The sequence below is a fragment of the Oncorhynchus nerka genome, linkage group LG9a (genome assembly GCF_034236695.1).
Source record: "Oncorhynchus nerka isolate Pitt River linkage group LG9a, Oner_Uvic_2.0, whole genome shotgun sequence".
NCBI lineage: Eukaryota > Metazoa > Chordata > Actinopteri > Salmoniformes > Salmonidae > Oncorhynchus > Oncorhynchus nerka.
Genome location: NC_088404.1, coordinates 24930575 through 24957289, shown reverse-complemented (window position 1 = coordinate 24957289; position 26715 = coordinate 24930575). Strand labels below are relative to the sequence as shown.

General features: G+C 43.8%; 1 protein-coding gene across 4 annotated transcripts in view; it reads left to right on the top strand.

The window, feature by feature from the left end:
* The first annotated feature begins 1258 nt into the window (after nt 1-1258).
* The window catches only part of LOC115134092 (protein MTSS 2-like), a 38073-nt gene continuing 12616 nt past the window's right edge, over nt 1259-26715 (top strand). For all 4 annotated transcript variants that reach the window (XM_065022440.1, XM_065022442.1, XM_065022441.1 and 1 more), the window contains exons 1-3: nt 1259-1746; nt 8316-8377; nt 8829-8902. In XM_065022440.1, the coding sequence (XP_064878512.1) occupies nt 1678-1746; nt 8316-8377; nt 8829-8902 (205 nt within the window). In that variant the 5' untranslated portion in view covers nt 1259-1677. The remainder of the gene's footprint in view (nt 1747-8315; nt 8378-8828; nt 8903-26715) is intronic.

Sequence of the window (26715 nt, the reverse complement as noted above, 5' to 3'; positions counted from 1 at the left end):
CACTTCCAGCAGCACCTGGTCTCCCATCCAGGGACTGACCAGGACCAACCCTGCTTAGCTTCAGAAGCAAGCCAGCAGTGGTATGCAGGGTGGTATACTGCTGGCTATCAGTCGGGAAGGAGAGTTTACAGTCTAGCCAGACACCTAGGTATTTGTAGTTGTCCACATATTCTAAGTCAGAACCGTCCAGAGTAGTGATGCTAGTCAGGCGGGCGGGTGCGGGCAGCGAATGGTTGAAAAGCATGCATTTGGTTTTACTAGCGTTTAAGAACAGTTGGAGGCCATGGAAGGAGTGTTGTATGGGATTGAAGCTCATTTGGAGGTTAGTTAACACAGTGTCCAAAGAAGGGCCAGATGTATACAGAATGGTGTCTGCAGCGATACGCCACACCATCCCATCTGGTTTTCTCTTAGTCCCACTATCATTTCTTTTTCAACAGGACAATGACTCAACACACCTCCAGGTTGTGTAAGGGCTACTTGACCAGAATCTCAAATATAACACATATTTAGATTTGTTAAACACTTTTTTGGTTACTACATGATTCCATATGTGTTATTTCATAGCTGTGATGTCTTCACTATTATTCTACAATGTAGAAAATTGTACAAATAAAGAAAAACCCTTGAATGAGTAGGTGTGTCTAAACTTTTGACTGGTACTGTATATGCACTGTGGGGGATACAGTGTGCATACATAGGCATATTATTTATTCAGCCGACGATATAAGGTAGTGAAATATAAAGTTGTACTTTCCTTGAGGGAGAAGAAACAGTGAAAAAATGATTTAACCTGCAAAATTCCAAAAAATGTTTTGCTTAAACTATGTTCAATTTAATGAGCATCTTTCTGTTTTTTTGGCATATATAAGAGTCAAAAGGCCAACAAAAAATATTTATTTATAGCCTAAAGAGGTTGAGGTTCCTTTAAATTGAAATAACATATTTGCTTGAAATAACACACTATGCATATGTGAATGTATGGTGTAGTCAGTGTTGATTCATTATTACTATGTATTATAGGCTACATTGTATTGCTTGTAACAATAACTCCAGACTGATACAGTATATGATGAACAGGCTCGTGCATGCTGAATGCACATTTGAAGCTGGGGATATCCTTTATTTTGCTCTTCAGAGTATCCTTGAATGAGAAGACAGATTCACTTTTGTTTGGATAGGGGGTGTCCCTCCCTCCACGCTTCATGTGACAAAAAAAGACCGCCCCCTTCAATTCCCATGGATCGAATCACAGAACCCCAGTTTAAAGACATCTGTTCCTCTACAAGAGAGCGTGCCCCGCATTCAGAGCTGTGACCGAATGTTTGCCCGTGATTATCAGCCGAAAAATGAAAATAGACATTGACCCAAACTCACCCTGCTCTTCTTTTCGCAGTTTATAGACCGGGGGGAATCGGAACGAGGGTTTTGCCTCCTCTCCATCTCTCGCGTCCAAGCAGAGAGAGCAACCGCCGTGCGTCAACCCGGTGCCATAGAGTAGCAGATTTATTTTTGTCTGCCCTCTAGCCGGGAGTTTCGCATCCTCCGCGTCTGGCTTGGAGGGCGAAGGACAACGAAGAGCTTATTAAAATATCGTGATACCCGATGTGTGAATATTTAGCGCTTATGGACATTTATTTTCTCGCATTCAGTCATCGTTAGAAGACGACTGTCATAATGGAGTCAGTGGAAAAGGAGTGTGGAGCGTTGGGTGGATTATTCCAAGCTATCGTCAACGACATGAAGGTACCAGAGCTCGATGAAGTCGACAGTTTTTTCCGACCTATTGCATGGATAATCTGACTCAATGTACTGCCTTTGTTTCCTCTCATATTCTGCACCGCCTCACTGGCTATGCGAAAGGAGAAATTGTGATAAATACTTTTCCTTTATGTTACTTGCCTAGAGTGGCAGCTGTTCTGATGACGACCAACATGTCTTTGAATATAATCAAGCTGTTGATAGTTTGAGTTAATATTTGTAGGTTATAGGCTACAGAATTTGTTGTGCAAAATTTGTTATACAATTGTTCCATTGAAAATATGAGTTAGCCTGTACTTTTCAATAGTTAAACATACTTTAAAAGGAAGTCAATAACTGAATATCAGAGTAATGACTGAATAGATTAGACAGTGTTCCAACTGATCCACTGCTAAATCAATAATGGTTACAACAAACAACTGTAATTGTGGATGTCTTATTGGATATATGGCAGCTCCCTAACCTAATCATAACAAAACATGACAAACAACTGCTGTGACAGGGACACAACAAGTATGTGGCACACACTGATCACATAACCCATAACATGTTTTTAGTTTAGTGTGTGTGTGTGCCTACACATTTTCCAGTGTCTAACATCAGGCCAATAATGGAGAGGGGTTAATTGATCCAATTTGGCGACCCCTTCTCATCCAGGAAAGCAGCTCTTTGACAAAGACGTGTCAAATGAAATGGCCAGTTTGGCCACTAGGCTGTGATCCATGTTGACCATGGTCTGACTCGCAAGATTATGGTCCCAATGCAGTGTCCACCAGCAAAGATTATGTCTCTCTTTATTATTAGATACAGGGAGGGAGGGGAGCCTATTCAGATTATGGTCCCAATGCAGTGTCCACCAGCAAAGATTATGTCTCTCTTTATTATTAGATACAGGGAGGGAGGGGAGCCTATTCAGATTATGGTCCCAATGCAGTGTCCACCAGCAAAGATTATGTCTCTTTATTATTAGATACAGGGAGGGAGGGGAGCCTATTCAGATTATGGTCCCAATGCAGTGTCCACCAGCAAAGATTATGTCTCTCTTTATTATTAGATACAGGGAGGGAGGGGAGCCTATTCAGATTATGGTCCCAATGCAGTGTCCACCAGCAAAGATTATGTCTCTCTTTATTATTAGATACAGGGAGGGAGGGGAGCCTATTCAGATTATGGTCACAATGCAGTGTCCACCAGCAAAGATTATGTCTCTCTTTATTATTAGATACAGGGAGGGAGGGGAGCCTATTCAGATTATGGTCACAATGCAGTGTCCACCAGCAAAGATTATGTCTCTCTTTATAATTAGATACAGGGAGGGAGGGGAGCCTATTCAGATTATGGTCCCAATGCAGTGTCCACCAGCAAAGATTATGTCTCTCTTTATTATTAGATACAGGGAGGGAGGGGAGCCTATTCAGATTATGGTCCCAATGCAGTGTCCACCAGCAAAGATTATGTCTCTCTTTATTATTAGATACAGGGAGGGAGGGGAGCCTATTCAGATTATGGTCCCAATGCAGTGTCCACCAGCAAAGATTATGTCTCTCTTTATTATTAGATACAGGGAGGGGAGGGGAGCCTATTCAGATTATGGTCACAATGCAGTGTCCACCAGCAAAGATTATGTCTCTCTTTATTATTAGATACAGGGAGGGAGGGCCTATTCATGAGCCTATTCAGATTATGGTCACAATGCAGTGTCCACCAGCAAAGATTATGTCTCTCTTTATTATTAGATACAGGGAGGGAGGGGAGCCTATTCAGATTATGGTCCCAATGCAGTGTCCACCAGCAAAGATTATGTCTCAGCAAAGATTATTATTAGATACAGGGAGGGGAGGGGAGCCTATTCAGATTATGGTCCCAATGCAGTGTCCACCAGCAAAGATTATGTCTCTCTTTATTATTAGATACAGGGAGGGAGGGGAGCCTATTCAGGTCAAGCAGGACAAGTTCACATAGGTCGAGCAGTGGCCTAGTTTGGTCTGTTGTACAACAGATGGAAAGTGTGAACTGGAATGGTAATATGGAGTACAATGTTAGGCCATAAATAGGACTAGGAGTTTTTCTTGACCACACGATCTGACCAGGAACAACTCTGGGCCCCAGTTATAAACCTTATATATATATATATATATATATAATACAAATATTATATATAAAATGTGTGAGTGTATACAGTGGGGAGAACAAGTACTTGATACACTGCTGATTTAGCAGGTTTTCCTACTTACAAAGCATGTAGAGGTCTGTAATTTTGATCATAGGTACACTTCAACTGTGAGAGACGGAATCTAAAACAAAAATCCAGAAAATCACATTGTATGATTTTTAAGTAATTAATTAGCATTTTATTGCATGACATAAGTATTTGATCACATACCAACCAGTAAGAATTCCGTCTCTCACAGACCTGTTAGTTTTTCTTTAAGAAGCCCTCCTGTTCTCCACTCATTACCTGTATTAACAGCACCTGTTTGAACTCGTTACCTGTATAAAAGACACCTGTCCACACACTCAATCAAACAGACTCCAACCTCTCCAGAATGGCCAAGACCAGACAGCTGTGTAAGGACATCAGGGATAAAATTGTAGACCTGCACAAGGCTCAGATGGGCTACAGGACAATAGGCAAGCAGCTTGGTGAGAAGGAAACAACTGTTGGCGCAATTATTAGAAAATGGAAGAAGTTCAAGATGACGGTCAATCACCCTCGGTCTTGGGCTCCATGCACAAGATCTCACCTCGTGGGGTATCAATGATCATGAGGAAGGTGAGGGATCAGCCCAGAACTACACGGCAGGACCTGGTCAATGACCTGGTCAATGACCTGAAGAGAGCTGGGACCACAGTCTCAAATAAATCCATTAGTAACACACTACGCCGTCATGGATTAAAATCCTGCAGCGCACGCAAGGTCCCCCTGCTCAAGCCAGTGCATGTCCAGGCCAATCTGAAGTTTGCCAATGACCATCTGGATGATCCAGAGGAAGAATGGGAGAAGGTCATGTGGTCTGAGACAAAAATAGAGCTTTTTGGTCTAAACTCCACTCGCCGTGTTTGGAGGAAGAAGAAGGATGAGTACAACCCCAATAACACCATCCCAACCGTGAGGCATGGAGGTGGAAACATCATTCTTTGGGGATGCTTTTCTGCAAAGGGGACAGGACGACTGCACCGTATTGAGGGGAGGATGGATGGGGCCATGTATACCGAGATCTTGGCCAACAACCTCCTTCCCTCAGTAAGAGCATTGAAGATGGGTCGTGGCTGGGTCTTCCAGCATGACAACGACACGAAAACACACTGCCAGGGCAACTGAGGACTGGCTCTGTAAGAAGCATCTCAAGGTCCTGGAGTGGCCTAGCCAGTCTCCAGACCTGAACCCAATAGAAAATCTTTGGAGGGAGCTGAAAGTCCGTATTGCCCAGCGACAGCCCCGAAACCTGAAGGATCTGGAGAAGGTCTGTATGGAGGAGTGGGCCAAAATCCCTGCTGCAGTGTGTGCAAACCTGGTCCAGAACTACAGGAAACGTATGATCTCTGTAATTGCAAACAAAGGTTTCTGTACCAAATATTAAGTTCTGCTTTTCTGATGTATCAAATACTTATGTCATGCAATAAAATGCAAATGAATTACTTAAAAATCATACAATGTGATTTTCTGGGTATTTGTTTTAGATTCCGTCTCTCACAGTTGAAGTGTACCTATGATACAAATTACAGACCTCTACATGCTTTGTAAGTAGGAAACACTGCCGATTTTGCAGGTTATCAAATACTTGTTCTCCCCACTGTATATAGAACTATTTATGTCCTTCCTCTCTCTAGGCTTGTCTGCCTCTATAAGAGGCTCAGGCTGGGATCCAGACCTGAAATTATAAAGTCGAATTTGAACTCAATTACTTACCAGGTTAAGTAAGGTCATGTCATCAGGTACACAGTATTATGTGTGTCTATTGATAAAACGTATGTCTCTGAGTAGGAGTGCTGATCTAGGATCAGGGCCCCCCTGGTCCATTCATTATAATCTAAAAGGCTAAATGTATCCTATATCAGCACTCCTACTCTGATCCCTGATATTGATCATCTACTCACAGTGGATAACTGGCCATGGCCACTCGATAGCCTACCTTCTATTTATGGGGCGTAGTTTGCCAAGCACTGTAAGATGCTCAATGAGATAAGCACTAAATATCAGCATTTCATACAGTATTCTTTTGTCATTGTGTCTATGGGAGAAAGACAACATTTAGAGAAAGGGACCTATTGATTATCAGCTGGAATCAATGGTCCAGATACAGAAAACCTTACTCAGCAGTCAGCTCATCTGGCTCGTATTCACCAGGGCATGCAATGGAAAACATCAAGTGTATTGCAACGGATAATGTAAATGAGCGTTTCTTATTGAACAAGTCCAAGTAGTCCCTGTTTTATTCAGTTTTCTACCGTTTGGTGCCTAATGAATACTACCCTGGTGCATAGTGCTTGACTTCCTCCCGAGCCAGTCAAGGAGAGAATTAGCCGTATGGCTGAACCTGGTGTAGGCTAGGTACACACTGTCAGTGTCGCAGCCTGTTGAGAGGTAACTCTGCCAGTGTATCACTGACTCCCCTATATCCAACAGTGCAACATGACACAGACAAGCCGCTAGCACCTGATGCAGTTCTATAACAGCCTGCTCTGCTCCCTTCAGATGAATTCATTAACTGAGGAAGGAAGGATCTGCCTGGATTTTGGGAGCTGTGTTTGTGTGTGTGCATGTTTCTTCACTGCGCTGCATGGATATCTTAACCCTGCTTTCACCCTGCACCCTCAGCTGTCCTGTCTCAGCCTCCTCCTGCCATTGTCAGGAGGCGTAGGGCTGAAAAGCTAATTAGCCACCTGTTGCAGTCCAGTGAAGGCAGACGGAGAATGGTGAAGCATGGGGAAAACATTTTAATAGTGAAACTTGATCACTTTGTGAGGAGTTCATTTTCTCATAGAAAGATATCTTGAAAACAGGGAATGATCACTTCTTGGATATGATGACGAGAGAAATAGGAGTTGAGTGAATGATCTGGGATGTTTCTTTTGTCTATTTTCCCCTTTCTCTGCAGTCTTTTCACTTCTCTGCAAGGGAAGCTGGTGAATATGTATATAGACAGCCTGTGTCCCTCTCTCTGGTCTCTATGAGGCTCAGGCTGGGCTCCGATCCCAAGCGTGTTTTGTGTTTTGGCCAGGGGCCTGTAGGGAGTAAGGCAGGCAGCTGCTGGGGCCTGTAGGGAAGCACACTCTTAGACGGAACAGTTTTTGGTTCTAGGTAGAAGCCTTTTGAGTTCCATGTAGAACCCAATAGGGTTCTAACAAAGGGTTATCCTATGGAGACAGCTGAACCCTTTTAGGTTCTAGATAGCAAATGTTTTTCTAAGAGTGCAGGCTGCTGCTGGGGCTCAGGGCTGGAGGGAGGCAGGCTGCTGCTAGGGCTCAGGGCTGGAGGGAGGCAGGCTGCTGCTGGGGCTCAGGGCTGGAGGGAGGCAGGCTGCTGCTAGGGCTCAGGGCTGGAGGGAGGCTGGCTGCTGCTAGGGCTAAGGGCTGGAGGGAGGCAGGCTGCTGCTGGGGCTCAGGGCTGGAGGGAAGCAGGCTGCTGCTGGGGCTCAGGGCTGGAGGGAGGCAGGCTGCTGCTAGGGCTCAGGGCTGGAGGGAGGCTGGCTGCTGCTAGGGCTAAGGGCTGGAGGGAGGCAGGCTGCTGCTGGGGCTCAGGGCTGGAGGGAAGCAGGCTGCTGCTGGGGCTCAGGGCTGGAGGGAGGCAGGCTGCTGCTGGGGCTCAGGGCTGGAGGGAGGCAGGCTGCTGCTGGTGCCCAGGCCTGGAAGGAGGCAGGCTGCTGCTGGGGCTCAGGGCTGGAGGGAAGCAGGCTGCTGCTGGGGCTCAGGGCTGGAAGGAGGCAGGCTGCTGCTAGGGCTCAGGGCTGGAGGGAGGCAGGCTGCTGCTGGGGTCCAGGCCTGGAAGGGGGCAGGCTGCTGCTGGGGCTCAGGGCTGGAGGGAAGCAGGCTGCTGCTGGGGCTCAGGGCTGGAAGGAGGCAGGCTGCTGCTGGGGCTCAGGGCTGGAGGGAGGCTGGCTGCTGCTGGGACCCAGGCCTGGAAGGAGGCAGGCTGCTGCTAGGGCTCAGGGCTGGAGGGAGGCTGGCTGCTGCTGGGGCCCAGGCCTGGAAGGAGGCTGGCTGCGTGTCCTCAGGGAAATCTGATCCAGCATGATTCCTTAAAGAGCAGGCACACTACCTGCCCTAACCATATTCCCCCTCCCTCCCACACACCCCAGCTTTGCCCTGCAGTGAGTCAACAGTGAGTCAACTGTATTTTCAGCATGGTTAGGTAAGAGAGAATATGCAAGCTTGATTGGATGATGATATATTATGTTGTTCTGAGTCATATGAGAAGGCTGAGCACAGGTTTTCCAAAGTGCTGGTCCACTGGAACAAAACATTGTGTGTGTGAGTGTGTGTGTGTGCGTGTGTGTGTGCGTGCGCGCACGCGCCAAAGGTTTAAACTAACATTTGATTCCTCTTTCATCCAGAGTTCATATCCAGTGTGGGAAGACTTCAGTGCCAAGGCCACTAAACTACACTCCCAACTCAGGTGAGACCTTGATTCTCCAGTATGTCTGTGACTGACTATCATGTCCTATCCATCCCACCTTCAATAGATACAAGTTGGCATTTATTGGGATGACATATGTACTGGAGGCAGCTCTGCAGGGTAGTCACTAGCTGGCACAGCCACAAAGTCATAACATCTGATTTTAAACCTAACCTGAACCTGAACCCTAACCCTAACCTGAGCCACACTGCTAACCTTATGCCTAAGCCTAATGTCAAATTAAGACCACTAAGCTCATTTTGTTTTCATACATATTCACAATATACTTTGCACAGCTCTGTCTTCAGGACAAGATTAATCCCAATAAATGTGAACCTGCTCAGTAGACTTGCTACTCTAACTGTCCAGTGCTGACATTCTGGTCTATTCATAGTTTCTAGTCGCTGTTGAGGTTGAATACTGACTGCTGTGTCCTCCTGTGTACTTGTAGGACTACAGTTTTGGCAATAGTGACATTTCTAGATGCCTTTCAGAAGGTGGCAGACATGGCGACCAACTCAAGAGGTAAGGAGAAAATAGCAAGATGAGTGACTAAGGGACTCTTAAACAGTAAAAAATAAGTGGTTTCCTATCTCTGTCTCTTTTCCTTTGACTGCACTAATCGGAAAACACAGGAGAAGTGAGACCAAAACCAACCTAATTGATTCCTATGTGCTTTTGCTTTCACTTGTCTAGTTCTTTCACACTGAATGAATAAAACAAGAAGAGGGAGAAGCCACTTCAGACTTTTGGGAAGTACACTGTGTCTGCTCTCTGCAGTATGTAGGCTCTTTGTTCTATGAAGTGTTCCTTCCTCCCTTGATTCCTTCCTTGATTCTATCATGACATGATTGTAGGAAGGATACATTTCAAGAGTATTTGAATAGGGCTTATATACAGAGTCCATTCTCCAACATGAAGAATCATGCTGGGTGAATCTACATGGAAACAGCCCACTAAACTGATCAAGCTGAGCTCATTGTATGTAGGGCTGGTGATGAGGATGTGTTGTGATCTGCTTGGTCACTGTATGGAGCGGCAGACAGATCCTCTGTAGAGCAATGATTAATAAAATTCTCCACCCGGTTGATCATCGAAAGCAGTATTTAGGTGAAAAATCTATACACACACAGATGCATGCCTGCACATATATATATATATATATATATATACACACACACACACACACACACACACACACACACACACACACACACACACACACACACACACACACAACTAATGATAGTTTGCTGATGGACTATCCAAATATAGTGTTACCATGAATATTGATACACCAGCTAATAACCAAACATATGTCTCCATCCCTGATGAGGCTGCATCACAAAACCTAAAGTGAGCTTAGGTGCTGTAACAATGGGCCGCAAGGTGTGATGAGGCTGGCCAATGGCCCACAAATAAAAAGTCCCAGTATATCTGTCATCCTCACAGCAGGCGAGCTCTCAGAGGGGCTGGATCCTGGCAACATCTGGCAACCTGAACCTGTTCTCGCTAGTAATGTTCTGACTGTGCCAGGGCAACTATTCAGAGAGAGGGAGAGAGAGAGACTAATTACTTTAAACGCTTACAGATAGGACATGATTATAATCTCTATCACTCATGTGCCAACTCACACTCCAATCCCTCTTCCAGTGACCTTAGCTGTAGGATTAGACAGACACCATGGAATCCATGGCAGCAACACCCGAATGTGGCATATACAAACAGTATGAGATGTTATAAAACTAAAGATTAAAGAACAATGCCAGGCAAGCTCAATCAAGCCCAGATAAAATATTTGAAACTATTTCAAATAGTATTTGAACTCAGGTCTTTCGGAAGACACACAGCATCCCACTGATGCCTGTGTCTATGTAAAGTAGATGGAGGTTTTGAATGTTTGTTTCTGGATCATTAGCAATATGTCAGTCAACCAATTCCATTCCATTTGTCCTCTGGGAGCCCTTTTGTGCTCAGCGCCAGTCAGCGGACTTCACAACTGCAGCCATTCATTTGGAAGGAGGAATGTCGATATTTATTTTAACCGGCTGGTGCTGGAGAACAAAGACCCTTGAACTCTCACTGCAGGCTGGGTAGTGGTTTGGGTCATTTCACCTCCCCCAGTTGATGGTACTACCGGGTTCTCAGGGTTTTCTACAAGTGTTTTTAAATTGCTGGTTCAAGTCAGGAAGATGTTATAACAGTGTTGTAGAGAGCGAGAGAGACAGAAAGAAAGAGAGGATGAGAGATCGAAAGTGTTACTCTGTGTGTGTGTGTGTTTATTAGTCTGTGTGTTTGCGTGTCTGTGTGTGTGTCTGTCTAGGGGTTATTGCGCCACAGGGATCTGCTCTGTGGTATGTAGTGTTGGCCATCAGGCCTGATTACCTCTCAGCATCAGGGGATGGACCACAGCTGCTGGCACAGCTGGAGATTTCACCACGTTCTTCTCCTCTAATCTAGCCCTGACACACTCACCCCATAACCCCTTTAACTCACTACCCATCCCACACACTTACAGTATTCTGTCACTCCATTTACTCATCCTGTCTTCTGCCTCTCATTCTGCACTCAACCAAACACCCACCTGTCACTGGTCTCACACCCACAAATTGAGAGAGGGAATGAGAGGAGAGCAAAGCAGGAGGAGATGAAGTACTGCTTGGAAATGGACACTGGGTATTATTGGGAAATAGTCTATTTATATCACCATAATCACTGACAGGATAAGTCTCCTGCATCTCTCTCCTTTCTTTCTCTTTCTCTGTCTCTCTCACAATGTATCTCCACCCAGCTCTCTCTCCTTTCTCTCCCTCTATCTCTTTCTGTCTTTCTCTATCTCTCTATATATCTCCACCTATCTCTCTACTTTCTCTCCCTCTATCTCTGTCTTTCTCTGTCTCTCTTTCTCTATGTATCTCCACCTAACTCTCTCTCCTTTCTCTCCATCTATCTCTCTGTCTTGCTCTGTCTCTCTCTCTATGCATCTCCACCTAACTCTCTCTCCTTTCTCTCCCTCTATCTCTCTCTGTCTTTCTCTGTCTCTGTCTCTCTATGCATCTCCACCCAACTCTCTCCTTTCTCTCCATCTATCTCTCTGTCTCTCTCTCTTTCTGCAGCTTGGTCTGGGTTCAAGTCTGGGCCGTGTGCCATGTTTTGAAACTTTATGTGCACATTTGGTCACCTACAAACAAGCAAGATTTCTGGCTCTCACAGACCTGTAACTTCTTCTTTAAGAGGCTCTTCTGTCTTCCACTCGTTACCTGTATTAATGGCACCGGTTTGAACTTGTTATCAGTATAAAAGACACCTGTCCACAACCTCAAACAGTCACACTCCAAACTCCACTCTGGCCAAGACCAAAGAGCTGTCAAAGGACACCAGAAACAAAATTGTAGACCTGCACCAGGCTGGGAAGACTGAAGCTGCAATATGTAAGCAGCTTGGTTTGAAGAAATCAACTGTGGGAGCAATTATTAGGAAATGGAAGACATACAAGACCACTGATAATCTCCCTCGATCTGGGGCTCCACGCAAGATCTCACCCCGTTTGGTAAAAACTCAACTCGTCGTGTTTGGAGGACAAAGAATGCTGAGTTGCATCCAAAGAACACCATACCTACTGTGAAGCATGGGGGTGGAAACATCATGCTTTGGGGCTGTTTTTCTGTAAAGGGACCAGGACGACTGATCCGTGTAAAGGAAAGAATGAATGGGGCCATGTATCGTGAGATTTTGAGTGAAAACCTCCTTCCATCAGTAAGGGCATTGAAGATGAAACGTAGCTGGGTCTTTCAGCATGACAATGATCCAAAACACACCGCCCGGGCAACGAAGGAGTGGCTTCATAAGAAGCATTTCAAGGTCCAGGAGTGGCCTAGCCAGTCTCCAGATCTCAACCCCATAGAAAATCTTTGGAGGGAGTTGAAAGTCCGTGTTGCCCAGCAACAGCCCCAAAACATCACTGCTCTAGAGGAGATCTGCATGGAGGAATGGGCCAAAATACCAGCAACAGTGTGTGAAAACCTTGTGAAGACTTACAGAAAACGTTTGACCTCTGTCATTGCCAACAAAGGGTATAATAACAAAGTATTGAGATAACCTTTTGTTATTGACCAAATACTTATTTTACACCATAATTTGCAAATAAATTCATAAAAAATCCTACAATGTGATTTTCTGGATTTTTTTCTTCTCATTTTGTCTGTCATAGTTGAAGTGTACCTATGATGAAAATTACAGGCCTCATCTTTTTAAGTGGGAGAACTTGTACAATTGGTGGCTGACTAAATACTTTTTTGCCCCACTGTACCTCTGTGTACAGGGGTTAGTGTGGGTAAGTAAAGTTAGCCTGGATTTTAGAGTGGGTGATTTAGTCCTCCATATTTTGATCAAGGTGAGCGGGGCATTCACATTGGGGAGAAAGTGAGTTACTATAGGTCCCCAATTCTGCCATATTTGGATGAGAGAAGGTGAGTTCTCCATATATGGGTGAGTGAGGGAGAATGGGGAAGTTAGTACAGACAGTGAATGAGGGTGGATGGGTTGGAATTTCCAAAGCTCTCTGGAGGGAGGGAGGGGCGTAAAGTTAATCCTCTTATAGCTCCAACACACATAACAGAGTGGGTTTCCTCTCTTCAGATTAACAGAAGCAGATCCCATAGCTTTAACATACACACTACAGTCTGCTGATCACTGTCATGGGAGGTGTGTGTTCATATACACAGTACTGAAGCTAAGTGTACTGTATGCTAGATCTAAACACACACACTCACAGATACTCTTTTCAGATGAATTCACATACAAAATTGTCTAGTCAATCAATATACGCAGATCAGCATATGCTCTCTCATTCCCTTTTCTCTTTCTCTCTCTCTCGTTCTCTCTGTCTCTCCTAGTAGATCAGTGTGTCAGTGAGGCAGTAATCCTGCTTGGCCGCTGTGCTTCTCTGGGTTGGCAGATGGCACTGATATCCTTGCCCGGCATCTGGACAACCTGAAGATTACTGTCAGCTTTACCATCATAGCAGTGGAGCTATTGTTTAAAAAAACAGTGGGCCCTTGTGATATGGGGATATGAGTCTAGTTTTAATGAGGAGATGTGGATGTAGGAGTGTGTACTAGCCTGGTTCCAGATCTTTTCATGCTGTCTTGTCAACTCCTATGGTCATTGTTGGCCAGACAGCACAAACAGATCTGGGACCAGGCTAGGAATGTACTGTATATAGCCAAGACACAATCTGTGTTGTGTATAGGCTATGTTATATGATGTATGTGTAGACTGGAATATGTATGGGACCGGATTATTTAGATGTGGACATTGTGTGCAGGGTATTTGTTGTTGAATACATGGTTATTGTGTGATGCTCTTCACCATGGCAGGCTATTCCTACTGATTTTATTGTATTGCTCTTGAGTCTTGAATGAACACCATCGTTACAGCGGTCTGTCCGTCCATCTGTGTCCGCCTACCGGTCTGTCATGGCTGTGGTGGCTCTGAGTTCCCATGTGCTTTCAGAAGCATTAACCTCAAGGCCTGTGCTAACCTGCGGTCGCCTCTTAAACCCCGAAATGAACCATTCCAATTATTATTATTACTACAGAGAACGGGAGGAATGGAGGGAAGGGGAGAATAATACTATAGAAGGAGAAGAAAAAAAGTATCTCTTGGCTCTGTGTAAGGAACACTCTGCAGGCGAATACCGAGCAAAGAAGACAAACATGAGAGTTGAGGAGAACACTGTGTTCAGCTTTATCCTGTAAGGACCGGGTGGAGGGGAGCAAGGGATAGCAGGAGAGGGAAAACAAATGGGAGAGAAAGAGGGACTGAGAAAAGAATGCAAACTAAGGCAATGAGGGAAGAGAGTGAGTGAAGGAATAAAGATACGGCTTGGATCATGGAGTTAAGAGTGTGTTTCTCAACCGGTTTAGCAGGACTCTTTGGAGATCCCATTGGGATCCCTTAAAGGGATACTTTGGGATTTTGACAAGAACCATTTATCTACTTCCCCAGAGGCAGATGGACTTGTGGATACCATTTCTATGTCTCTGCGTCCAGTATGAAGGAAGTTAGAGGTAGTTTTGCAAACTAGCGTTAACGCAATGTTTGGAAAATCTATGGTAACAGCTGGCATGCTTCCTGTTGCCATCAGAAGAGGCTGGTGGGAGGAGCTATAGAAGGACAGGAATGGCTGGAATGGAATTAATGGAACGGAGTCGGGCATGGTTTCCATATGTTTGATACCACTTATTTCATTTCAGGCATTACTATGAGCCTGTCCTCCTATAGCTCCTCCCACCAGCCTCCACTGGTTACCATAGACTGCCAGTCTTTGCGCTAACGCTAGTTAGCAATTGCGCTTAAGCTTGTTAGCATCTTCCTTCAAACTGCATGCTGAGATATAAAAATGGCAGATAAAGGGCTTCATTGCCAAATTCCCAAATAATCCTTTTAAGAGGTGGAGGCAGACATATCTTCATGGGTGATATCTACAGTATTACCCAATCTGCTCACAGTGAAATGGACCTTGAAAACAAGACAATGGAGGAAGGGCACATGGATGGAGCACAGAGAGTGGTACTGGAAGGCTACTTGTCGTTCGAGACTAGAGTGAGGAACCTTTTAATGGTCAACTAGAACGATACGTAAGACAGGCATCAGTTTCTCAAAAACATTATGGAAAACAATGAGAGTCTGTAATATTATACACACTGGTGGATCGCATCTGATTGTGATCCAGTGACTGTAGACTGTGGTGAGTCCCTCCAGCATCACTCCCTTAGGTCAGGGTGTCCCTGACGGTCAGCTCTATGGCAACGCTCCGTGCTCTGGAAAAACAGTCTGGGGAATAGGCCTATACATCTCCTCTGTCTCCCTCTCTCTCTTGTCACTTTTTCACTCTTATTTTCTTTCTTTATTTTTCTTTCCTTCTCTCTCTCTTTCTATCTTCCTCTGTCTCGTAAAACGTGGTGTTTTTCTCCTGCGTAGCTCCCTGATGAAAAGCACATCTGGAGAAAAGAGAGACAGACACAGACATGATTATTTTTAGCAACACTTATGTCCCAAGGCAGGAAGCTCCTTCAGCAGTAAATATCTCTACCTCCTCCTTTTCCTCCTCCTGTCCATCATCCTAATACAGTCCAGAGGGTGTTATTGACTGCATAGTCCACACCACACTGGAGGTTGTGGAATCTGTTGGTTGTGAAACTGTATAGTCTGTTAATAACTTATGGGCCATAACCTGGGCCATAAGGTGGCCTGAGTCTCACAAAGACAGACAGGCTGGCAGGCAGACAGACGGATAGAAAGACGCACGTGCACACACACACATACATTGAAAAACCTGGCATCCATGGCTGCACCTGCAGTGGACCAGTTCCGTTGTCCCCTTATCCCATCACTCGTCAGCCCATCCTCAGTCTATTGCCTCTTTTATCTTCTCCTCCTCCCCATCTTCTTTCATCTATTCAATGGCCTCCGCTGTGTCTCTGCCAGCTTGCTCTCTGAACCTCTTAAAAAAGGGGTGAGAGTGGGTAAAGGGAAGAGCTTGTGTTCAAATCAGTCTGATTATCGTCAGCGGTCACTGCTTAGCAAAGGTGCCAACGTGAGGTGTAACAACGTAATCCTTTGGAGTTTGTGCTGGAAGAAACTTATCTTTTGCACTAGGATATTTCCATAGCTAACTAGCTGGATAAGATTCCTATTTCTTATATTTTATTTAACCAGGTAGGCCAGCAATTTACAACTGCGACCTGGCCAAGATAAAGCAAAGCAGTGTGACACAAACAACAACACAGAGTTACACATAAACAAAGGTACAGTCAATAACACAATATAAAAAAAATATATGTACAGTGTGTGCAAATGTAGAAGAGTAGGGAGGTAGGTAATAAACAGGCCATAGAGGCAAAATAATTACAGTTTAGCATTAACACTGGAGTGATGGATGTGCAAGTGATGATGTGCAAGTAGAGATACTGGGGTGCAAAAGAGCAAGAGGGTCAGTAATAATATGGGGGTGAGGTATTATTTAAAGATTGGCTGTGTACAGGTACAGTGATTGGTAAGCTGCTCTAACAGCTGATGCTTAAAGTTAGAAAGGGAGATATAAGACTCCAGCTTCAGTGATTTGGTGGGTCAGAGAATCACCAGCAGCAAGAGTGACATCATTGATATATACAGAGAAAAGAGTCGGCCCGAGAATTGAACCCTGTGGCACCCCCATAGAGACTGCCAGAGGTCCGGACAACAGGCCCTCCGATTTGACACACTGAACTCTATCTGAGAAGTAGTTGGTGAAGCAGGCGAGGCAGTCATTTGAGAAGCCAAGGCTATTGAGTCTGCCTATAAGAGTGCGGTGATTGACAGAGTTGAAAACTTGGCCAGGTAGATGAAGACGGCTGCACAGTACTGTCTTTTATCAATGGCGGTTATGATATCGTTTAGGACCTTAAGCGTGGCTGAGGTGCACCCATGACCAGCTCGGGAACCAGATTGCATAGTGGAGAAGGTACGGTGCGATTCTAAAAGGTTGGGGATCTGTTTGTTAACTTGACTTTCGAAGATTTTAGAAAGGCAGGGCAGGATGGCTATAGGTCTATAACAGCTCGGTTCTAGAGTGTCTCCCCCTTTCAAGAGGGGAATGACCGCGGCAGCGTTCCAGTCTTTGGTGATCTCAGGCGATACGAAAGAGAGATTGAACAGGTTAGTAATAGGGGTTGCAACAATTTCGGCGGGTAATTTTAGAAAGAGATGGTCCAGATTGTCTAGCCCAGATCATTTGTAGGGATGCAGATTTTTTAGCTCTTTCAGAACATGAGCTGTCTGGATTTGAGTGAAAGAGAAGCAGGGGGCTTGGGCAAGTTGCAACAGGGGGTGCTGAGATGTTGGCCGGGGTAGGGATAGCTAGGTGTAAAGCATGGCCAGCCTTAGAAAAATGTTTATTGAAATTATCGGAGATTTATCGGTGGTGACAATGTTTCCTATCCTCAGTGCAGTGGGCAGCTGGGAGGTTGGTGCTCTTATTCTCCATGGACTTTACAGTGTCCCCAAACCGTTTGGAATTAGTGCAACAGCATGCACATTTATGTTTGAAAAAACTAGCCTTAGCTTTCCTAACTGACTGATTATATTGGTTTCTGACTTCCCTGAAAAGTTGCATATCACGGGGGCTATTTGATGCTAATGCAGAACGCCACAGGATGTTTTTGTGCTGGTCAAGGGCAGTCACATCTGGGGAGAACCAAGGGCTATATCTGTTCTTAGTTCTACATTTTTTGAACGGGGCATGCTTATTTAAGATGGAGAGGAAAGCACTTTTAAAGAGCATCCAGGTATCCTCTACAGACGGGATGAGGACAATATCCTTCCAGGATACCTGGGCCAGGTTGATTAGATAGGCCTGCTTGCTGAAGTGTTTTAGGGAGCGTTTGACAGTGATGAGGGGTGGTCGTTTGACGACGGACCCATTACGCAAGCAGGCAATGATCACTGAGATCCTGGTTGAAGACAGCAGAGGTGTATTTAAAGAGCAAGTTGGTCAGGATGATATCTAAGAGGGTGCCCATGGTTACGGATTTAGGGTTGTACCTGGTAGGTTCCTTGATAAATTGTGTGAGATTGAGGGCATCTAGCTTAGATTGTAGGATGGCCGGGGTGTTAAGCATGTCCCAGTTTAGGTCACCTAATAGTACGAGCTCTGAAGATAGATTGGGGGCAATCAATTCAGATAAGGTGTCCAGGGCACAGCTTGGGGCTGAAGGTGGTCTGTAACAAGCGGCAATGGTGAGAGACTTGTTTCTGGAAAGGTGCATTTTTAAAAGTAGAAGCTCGACTTGTTTGGGCACAGACATGGATAGTATGAAAGAACTTTGCAGGCTATCTCTGCAGTAGATTGCAACTCCGCCCCCTTTGGCAGTTCTATCTTGTCGGAAAATGTTATACTTAGGGATGAAAATTTCCGGATTTTTGGTGGCCTTTCTAAGCCAGGATTCAGACACGGCTAGGACATCTGGGTTGGCAGAGTGTGCTAAAGCAGTGAATAAAATAAACTTAGGGAGGAGGCGTCTAATGTTAACATGCATGAAACCAAGGCTTTTATGGTTACAGAAGTCAACAAATGAGAGTTCCTGGGGAATGGAAGTGGAGCTAGGCGCTGCAGGGCCTGGGTTAACCTCTACATCACCGGAGGAACAGAGGAGGAATAGGATAAGGGTACGGCTAAAGGCTATAAGAACTGGTCGTCTAGTGCGTTCGGAACAGAGAGTAAAAGGAGCAGGTTTCTGGGCACAGATGAATAGATTTAAGGCATAATGTACAGACAAGGGTATGGTAGGATGTGAATACAGTAGAGATAAACCTAGGCATTGAGTGACGATGAGAGAGGTTTTGTCTCTAGAGACACCATTTAAACCAGGTGAGGTCACCACATGTGTGGGAGGTAGAACTAAGTCCTATTGACCAGGGTGGGAGGCTCTACAGTGAAATAAGACAGACAGTCACTAACCAGAACAGCAATGGACAAGGCATAATGACATTATGGAGAGGCATGCACAGCTGAGTGATCATAGGGTCCAGTGAGTAGCTAGGCGAGCTGGAGACATGGCGATTCAGACAGCTAGCGGGCCGGGGCTAGCAGAAGGGCCTTAGGGGGACGTCCCGATGGAAGAGTCAAACCCCCTCTGACAGTTACAGCACCCGGTATCACAGGAAGGCCAGGAAGATCATCAATAATCTCAGCCACCCACGCCACGACCTGTTCACCCCGCTACCATCTAAGGTGGAGACAGTACAAGTGCATCAAAGCTGAGACCAAGAGACTGAAAAACAGCTATCTCCAGGCCATCAGCCTGTTTAATAGTCATCACTGACTACTGACACCACTGACTATACTCATCCCGAGTATTGCTATTATGGTTCTCGTCCTGTGTATTGTTATTACGGGTCTCATCCCATGTATTGTTGTTACGGGTCTCGTCCCGTGTATTTATTAGAGGTTTACACCTCACTCTTTGTTTGGGTTACAGCTAGAGGTTGACCGATTAATCGGAATGGCCTATTAATTAGGGCCGATTTCATGTTTTCATAACAATCGGAAATCTGTATTTTTGGACACCGATTTGGCCATTTTTTTTACACCTTTATTTATCCTTTATTTAACTAGGCAAGTCAGTTAAGAACACATTCTTATTTTCAATGACGGCCTAGGAACGGTGGGTTAACTGCCTTGTTCAGGGGCAGAATGACAGATTTTTACCTTGTCAGCTCGGGGATTCAATCTTGCAACCTTACAGTTAACTTCTTACGGCTGCAGGGGCAGTATTGAGTAGCTTGGATGAAAGATGCCCAGAGTAAACGGCCTGCTCCTCAGTCTCAGTTGTTAATATATGCATATTATTAGTAGTATTTGATAGAAAACACTCTGAAGTTTCTAAAACTGTTTGAATGATGTCTGTGAGTATAACAGAACTCATATGGCAGGCAAAACCTGAGAAGAAATTCAAACAGGAAGTGAGAAATCTGAGGTTGGTCGATTTTCAACCCAGGCCCTATTGAATTCACAGTGGGATACGGATGAAGTTGCACTTCCTAGGGCTTCCACTAGATGTCAACTGTCTTTAGAAACTTGAATGAGGCTTCTACTGTGGTGTGGACCTGAATAGGAGCTTAATGAGTCAGGTTACTGGCAGAGAGCCATTTCCTGGTCACGCGCATTTCTCATGATATCGACCTGCGTTCCATTGCTTCTCTAGACACAAAGGAATTCTCCGGTTGGAACTTTATTGAAGATTTATCATAACAACACCCTATAGATTGATTCTATACTTAGTTTGAAATGTTTCTTCCAGCTGTAATATAACTCTTTGAAGTTTTTGCCCGATGTTATGCGGGACCTGCACAAGCATTTGGATATGTGTACCTAACGCCCTAACAAAAGTAGCTACTTGGACATAAATAATGGACATTATCGAACAAATCAAGCATTTATTGTGGAACTAGGATTCCTGGGAGTGCATTCTGATGAAGATCATCAAAGGTTAGTGATTCATTTGATCTTTATTTGTGCTTTTTGTGACTCCTCTCTTAGGCTGAAGAGGTTAACAACAAGATTATCTTTAAAACGGTATAAGATACATGTATGTTTGAGGAATTTTAATTATGAGATTTCTGTTGTTTTGAATTTGGCGCCCTGCCCTTTCACTGGCTGTTGTCATATCATCCCGTTAACGGGATTGCAGCCCTAAGAAGTTTTAAATAGACAATGCTCTAACCACCTGATTACATTGCACTCCACGAGGAGACTGCCTGTTACGCGAATGCAATAAGAAGCCAAGGTAAGTTGGCTATCAACTCCCGAGTTGCTAGCATTAAACTTATCTTATAAAAAACAATCAATCACTAGTTAACTACACGTGGTTGATGATATTACTAGTTTATCTAGCGTGTCCTGCGTTGCATATAATCGATGCAGTGCGTATTCGCGAAAAAGGACTGTCTTGCTCCAATGTGTACCTAACCATAAACATCAATGCTTTCTTAAAATCAATACACAAGTATATATTTTTAAACCTGCATATTTAGTTAATATTGCCTGCTAACCTGGCTTGTTGCGAACTCTGTGAAGACTATTTTTTCCTAACAGTGACGGACAACTTCGCAAAACGGGGGATGATTTAACAAAAGCGCATTTACGAAAAAAGCACAATCGTTGCACGACTGTACCTAATCATAAACATTAATGCCTTTCTTAAAATCAATACACATAAGTATATATTTTTAAACCTGCATATTTTGCTAAAAGAAATCCAGGTTAGCAGGCAATATTAACCAGGTGAAATTGTGTCACTTCTCTTGCTTTCTTTGCATGCATAGTCTGTGTATATGCAACAGTTTGGGCCGCCTAATTTGCCAGAATTTTACGTAATTATGACATAACATTGAAGATTATGCAATGTAACAGGAATATTTAGACTTATGGATGCCACCCGTTAGATAAAATACGGAACGGTTCCTTATTTCACTGAAAGAATAAACGTCTTGTTATCGAGATTATAGTTTCCGGATTCGACCATATTAATAACCTAAGGCTCGTATTTCTGTGTGTTGAGTTATAATTAAGTCTATGATTTGATAGAGCAGTCTGACTGAGCGATGGTAGGCACCAGCAGGTTCGTAAGCATTCATTCAAACAGCACTTTAGTGTGTATTGCCAGCAGCTCGTCGCTGTGCTTCAAGCATTGAGCTGTTTATGACTTATCAAGCCTATAAACTCCCGAGATTAGGCTGATGTAACCGATGGCTAGCTAGTTAGCGGGGTGCGTGCTAATAGTGTTTCAAACGTCACTCGCTCTGAGACTTGGAGTGGTTGTTCCCCTTGCTCTGCAAGGGCCGCGGCTTTTGTGGAGCTATGGATAACGCTGCATCGAGGGTGGCTGTTGTCGATGTGTTCCTGGTTCGAGCCCAGGTAGGAGCGAGGAGAGGGACGGAAGCTATACTGTTACACTGGCAATACTAAAGTGCCTATAAGAACATCCAATAGTCAAAGGTTAATGAAATACAAATCATATAGAGAGAAATTGTCCTATAAAAATACTATAATAACTACAACCTAAAACTTCTTACCTGGGAATATTGAAGACTCCTGTTAAAAGGAACCACCATATGTTCTCATGTTCTGAGCAAGGAACTTAAACGTTAGCTTTCTTACATGGCACGTTTACTTTCTTCTCCAACACTTTGTTTTTGCATTATTTAAACCAAATTGAACATGTTTCATTTTATTTGAGGCTAAATTGATTTTTATTGATGTATTATATTAAGATAAAATAAGTGTTGTTGTAATTGTCATTGTTACAAATAAAATAATAAAAAAATCGTCCGATTAATCGGTATCGGCTTTTTTGGTCCTCCAATTATCGGTATCGGCGTTGAAAAATCATAATCATAATATATATATATACAGTTGAAGTCGGAAGTTTACATACACTTAGGTTGGAGTCATTAAAACTCGTTTTTCAACCACCTCACAAATTTCTTGTTAACAAACTATAGTTTTGGTAAGTCGGTTAGGACATCTACTTTGTGCATGACACAAGTAATTTTTCCAACAATTGTTTACAGACAAATTATTTCACTTATAATTCACTGTATCACAATTCCAGTGGGTCAAAACTTTACATACACTAAGTTGACTGTGCCTTTAAACAGCTTGGAAATTTCTAGAAAGTTATGTCATGGCTTTAGAAGCTTCTGAACCTGAAAGACTGCTCAGCAAGGAAGAAGCCACTGCTCCAAAACTGCCATAAAAAGCCAGACTACGGTTTGCAACTGCACATGGGGACACAGATTGTACTTTTTGGAGTAATGTCCTCTGGTCTGATGAAACAAAAATAGAACTGTTTGGCTATAATGACCATCGTTATGATAGGAGGAAAAAGGGGGAGGCCTACAAGCCGATGAACACATTCCTAACCGTGAAGCATGGGGGTGGCAGCATCATGTTGTGGGTGTGCTTTGCTGCAGGAGGGACTGCTGCACTTCACAAATGAGATGGCATCATGAGGAAAGAGAATTACGTGGATATATTGAAGCAACATCTTAAGACATCAGTCAGGAAGTTAAAGCTTGGTCGCAAATGGGTCTTCCAAATGGACAATGACCCCAAGCATACTTCCAAAGTTGTGGCAAAATGTCTTAAGGACAACAACGTCAAGGTATTAGAGTGGCCATCACAAATCCCTGACCTCCATCCTGTAGAAAATTTGTGGGCAGAACTGAAAAAGCATGTGTGAGGCCTACCTGACTCAGTTACACCAGCTCTGTCAGAAGGAATGAGCCAAAATTCACCCAACTTATTGTGGGAAGCTTGTGGAAGGCTACCAGAAACATTTAACCCAAGTTAAGCAATTTAAAGGCAATGCTACCAACTACTAATTGAGTGTATGTACACTTCTGACCCACTGGGAATGTGATGAAAGAAATAAAAGCTGAAATAAATCATTCTCTCTACTATTATTCTGACATTTCGCATTCTTAAAATAAAATGGTGATCCTAACTGGCCTAAAACAGGGATTTTACTAGGATTACAATTTAGGAATTGTGAAAAACTGAGTTTAAATGTATTTGGCTAAGGTGTATGTAAACTTCCGACTTCAACTGTGTATATATATATATATATATATATATATATATATATATATATACACACGTGTTTGTTTTGGGCTTCGTTCCCGTCATGTTCATGACGTACGCTATTTTGGGTAGAGAAATAAAAAAAACTTTTGTATTCCTGTGCCTGTCTCCTATCATAATACAACGTCACAGAGACTGCTGCCCTGTGTTCATAGTCATTGAACACTGGTCACTTTAATAATGTTTACATACTGTTTTATCCACTTCATATGTATATACTGTATTCTAGTCAAGGCCCATTCTATATACAGTGCATTCGGAAAGTTTTCAAACCCCTTCCCATTTTCAACATTTTATTATGTTACAGCCTCATTCTGAAATTGAGCAAATATTTTTTTCCCCACATCAATCTATACGCAATACCCCATAATGACAAAGCGAAAACAGGTTTTTAGACATTTTTGCAAATGTATGAAAAATAAAAAACAGATACCTTATTTACATAAGTATTCAGACCCTTTGCTATGAGACTAAATTGAGCTTAGAGGCATCCTGTTTCTGTTGATCATCCTTGAGATATTAATACAAATTGATTGGAGTCCACCTGTGGTAAATTCAATAAATTGGACATGATTTGTAAAGGCACACACCTGTCTAGATAAGGTCCCACAGTTGAAAGTGCATAAAAGAATGGCGCCGGAGGAGATGGCTGCCCTTTTACGGGCTCCCAAACAATTGTGCTATTGTGTGTGTTTTTTTCGTGTTATTTGTAACTTATTTTGTACATATCGTTTCTGCCACCGCATCTTATGACCGAAAAAGCTTCTGAATATCAGGACAGCGATTACTCACCTCATACTGGACAAATACTTTTTCTTTAATGAGTCGGACGCAAAGGATTTACTTCAGACAAGGCCCAAATCCCTGTCATTTGCATTGAGAAGAGACAGAGATATCGGGGACGTAGGTCAGGGTGCCTTGTAAGGATCTGACGGTGAGTGAGTAATCTGCCTTTTCAGTCCTATTAGCCAACGTGCAATCATTGGATAACAAAATGGTTGAGCTCCGATCAAGATTATCCTACCAACGGGACATTAAAAACTGTTATATCATATATTTCACTGAGTGGTGGCTGAACGATGACATGGATAACATACAGCAGGCTGGGTTTTCTGTCCATCGGCAAGATAGAACAGCTGCCTCCGTTAAGACAAGGAGTGGCGGTCTGTGTCTATTTGTCAATAACAGCTGGTGCACGAAATCTAATATTAAGGAAGTCTTAAGGTTTTCTTTCCTAAAGTAGAGTATCTCATGATAAGCTGTAGACCACACTATTTATGTTTTGCGTAGCTGTCTATTTACCACCACAAACCGATGCTGGCACTAAGACGGTACTCAACGAGTTGTATAAGGCCATAAGCAAATAAGAAAATGCTCGTCGGTGCTCCTAGTGTCCAGGGACTTTAATGCAGGGAAACTTCAATACGTTTTACCTAATTTCTAGAAGCATGTTACATGAGCAACAAGAGGGTAAAAAAACTCTAGACCACCTTTACTCCACACACAGAGACACGTACAAAGCTCTCCCTCGCCCTCCATTTGGCAAATCTGATCATAACTATCCTCCTGATTCCTGCTTACAAGCAAAAACTAAAGCAGAAAGTACCAGTGACTCGCTCAATAAGAAAGTGGTCAGATGACACAGATGCTAAGCTATAGGACTGTTTTGCTGACACAGACTGGAATATGTTATGTGATTCTTCCGATGGCATTGAGGTATACACCATATCAGTCACTGGCTTCATCAATAAGTGCATCCATGACATCCCCAAATACAGGTGTGCTAAGCTTGTAGCGTCATACCCAAGTAGACTCGAGGCTGTAATCACTGCCAAAGGTGCTTCAACAAAGTCATGAGTAAAGGGTCTGAACGCTCATGTAAATGTGATATTTCAGTTTTAAATTTTTAATAAATGAGCAGAAATGTTTTGTTTTTTTAAACTGCTTTTGCTTTTCCATTGTGGTATTGTGTGTAGATTGATGAGAAAAAAATAGATTTAATAAATTTTAGAATAAGGCTGTAACATAACGAAATGTGGAAAAAGTCAAGGGGTCTGATAATTACTACTGTACACAACTTTTCTATACATACCATCAGACTCTGAGATTGCTCTTTCTAATATTTCTTAATTTATGTACATTTTTGGGATTTGCGTGTATTGTTATGTATTACTGTCCTGTTGGAGCTAGGAACATAAACATTTCACTACACCAGCAATAACATCTACAAAATATATGTACGCGACCAATAAAATGAGATTTGACACACACACACCATGTTGAAGACGATGATGGAGGCCCCTGGCTCTAGTCCTGTAGCTCCTGGTGGGGCCAGTGCAGCCCCTATAAAGCCAGCCTGTTAAAGTAGTGATTCCCCTCCCCTGAGGATCACTGGGGATAATCAGGACCAGAGGTCTGGGTCTGGAACCACTCACCAGTCTATGAGCTTGGTCTGCTCAACAATACTGTACACAACCACTTTTACTATGGTGGTATACAGCTATGTAGCTACCTGTGTGAGTATGTGCCTATACGTTCATCCACCTCTGAGATGTGACTATTTACGATGGCAGCTGTTATTTCTTACATTTTGTTATACACAGCTGGTTTTCGTAATGGTTATTTCCCACTTTGTCTGTGTTGAGGACATCCTGAATGGCAATTCCCTTCAATGTGCGTTGCATTGGATGGATCCATTTTAGACAGGCGTTAGTGAGGGGAGAGTTTGAGGCTATCCCAGTGTCTGCTCCAGCCAGGCCTGTGGTGTGGGCTATTTTGGTGGCTGTGGGACTCCAAGGCGTGGAGCCTAGAGCGTGTCCGCTCAGGGCCAGGTCTCCAGTATGCAGGAAGCCTGCTGTACAGGTCCCCTCCAGGATGTAGCTGTCAGCTGATCCCTTCTGGGGGGGAAGGGAAGGGGAAGCTGGCAGGTGTGGATGGGAATGAGGGGTAGGGTTAGGATGGAGAGGGGATGTGTGTGTGTGGCTGACAGTGACATTGGGAAGGTCTGTTATAGAGATAAAAGGTCCATTACTTCCTTCCTCCATCCATCTCCTCCTTCTTCGTTCCTCCTCCTGCCAAATCACCCTCTTTAGAGCTGATCTGCAGCTGTGGACGCCTCCTGTAGTGAAAAGACGTCGTGGAAAGAGGAACA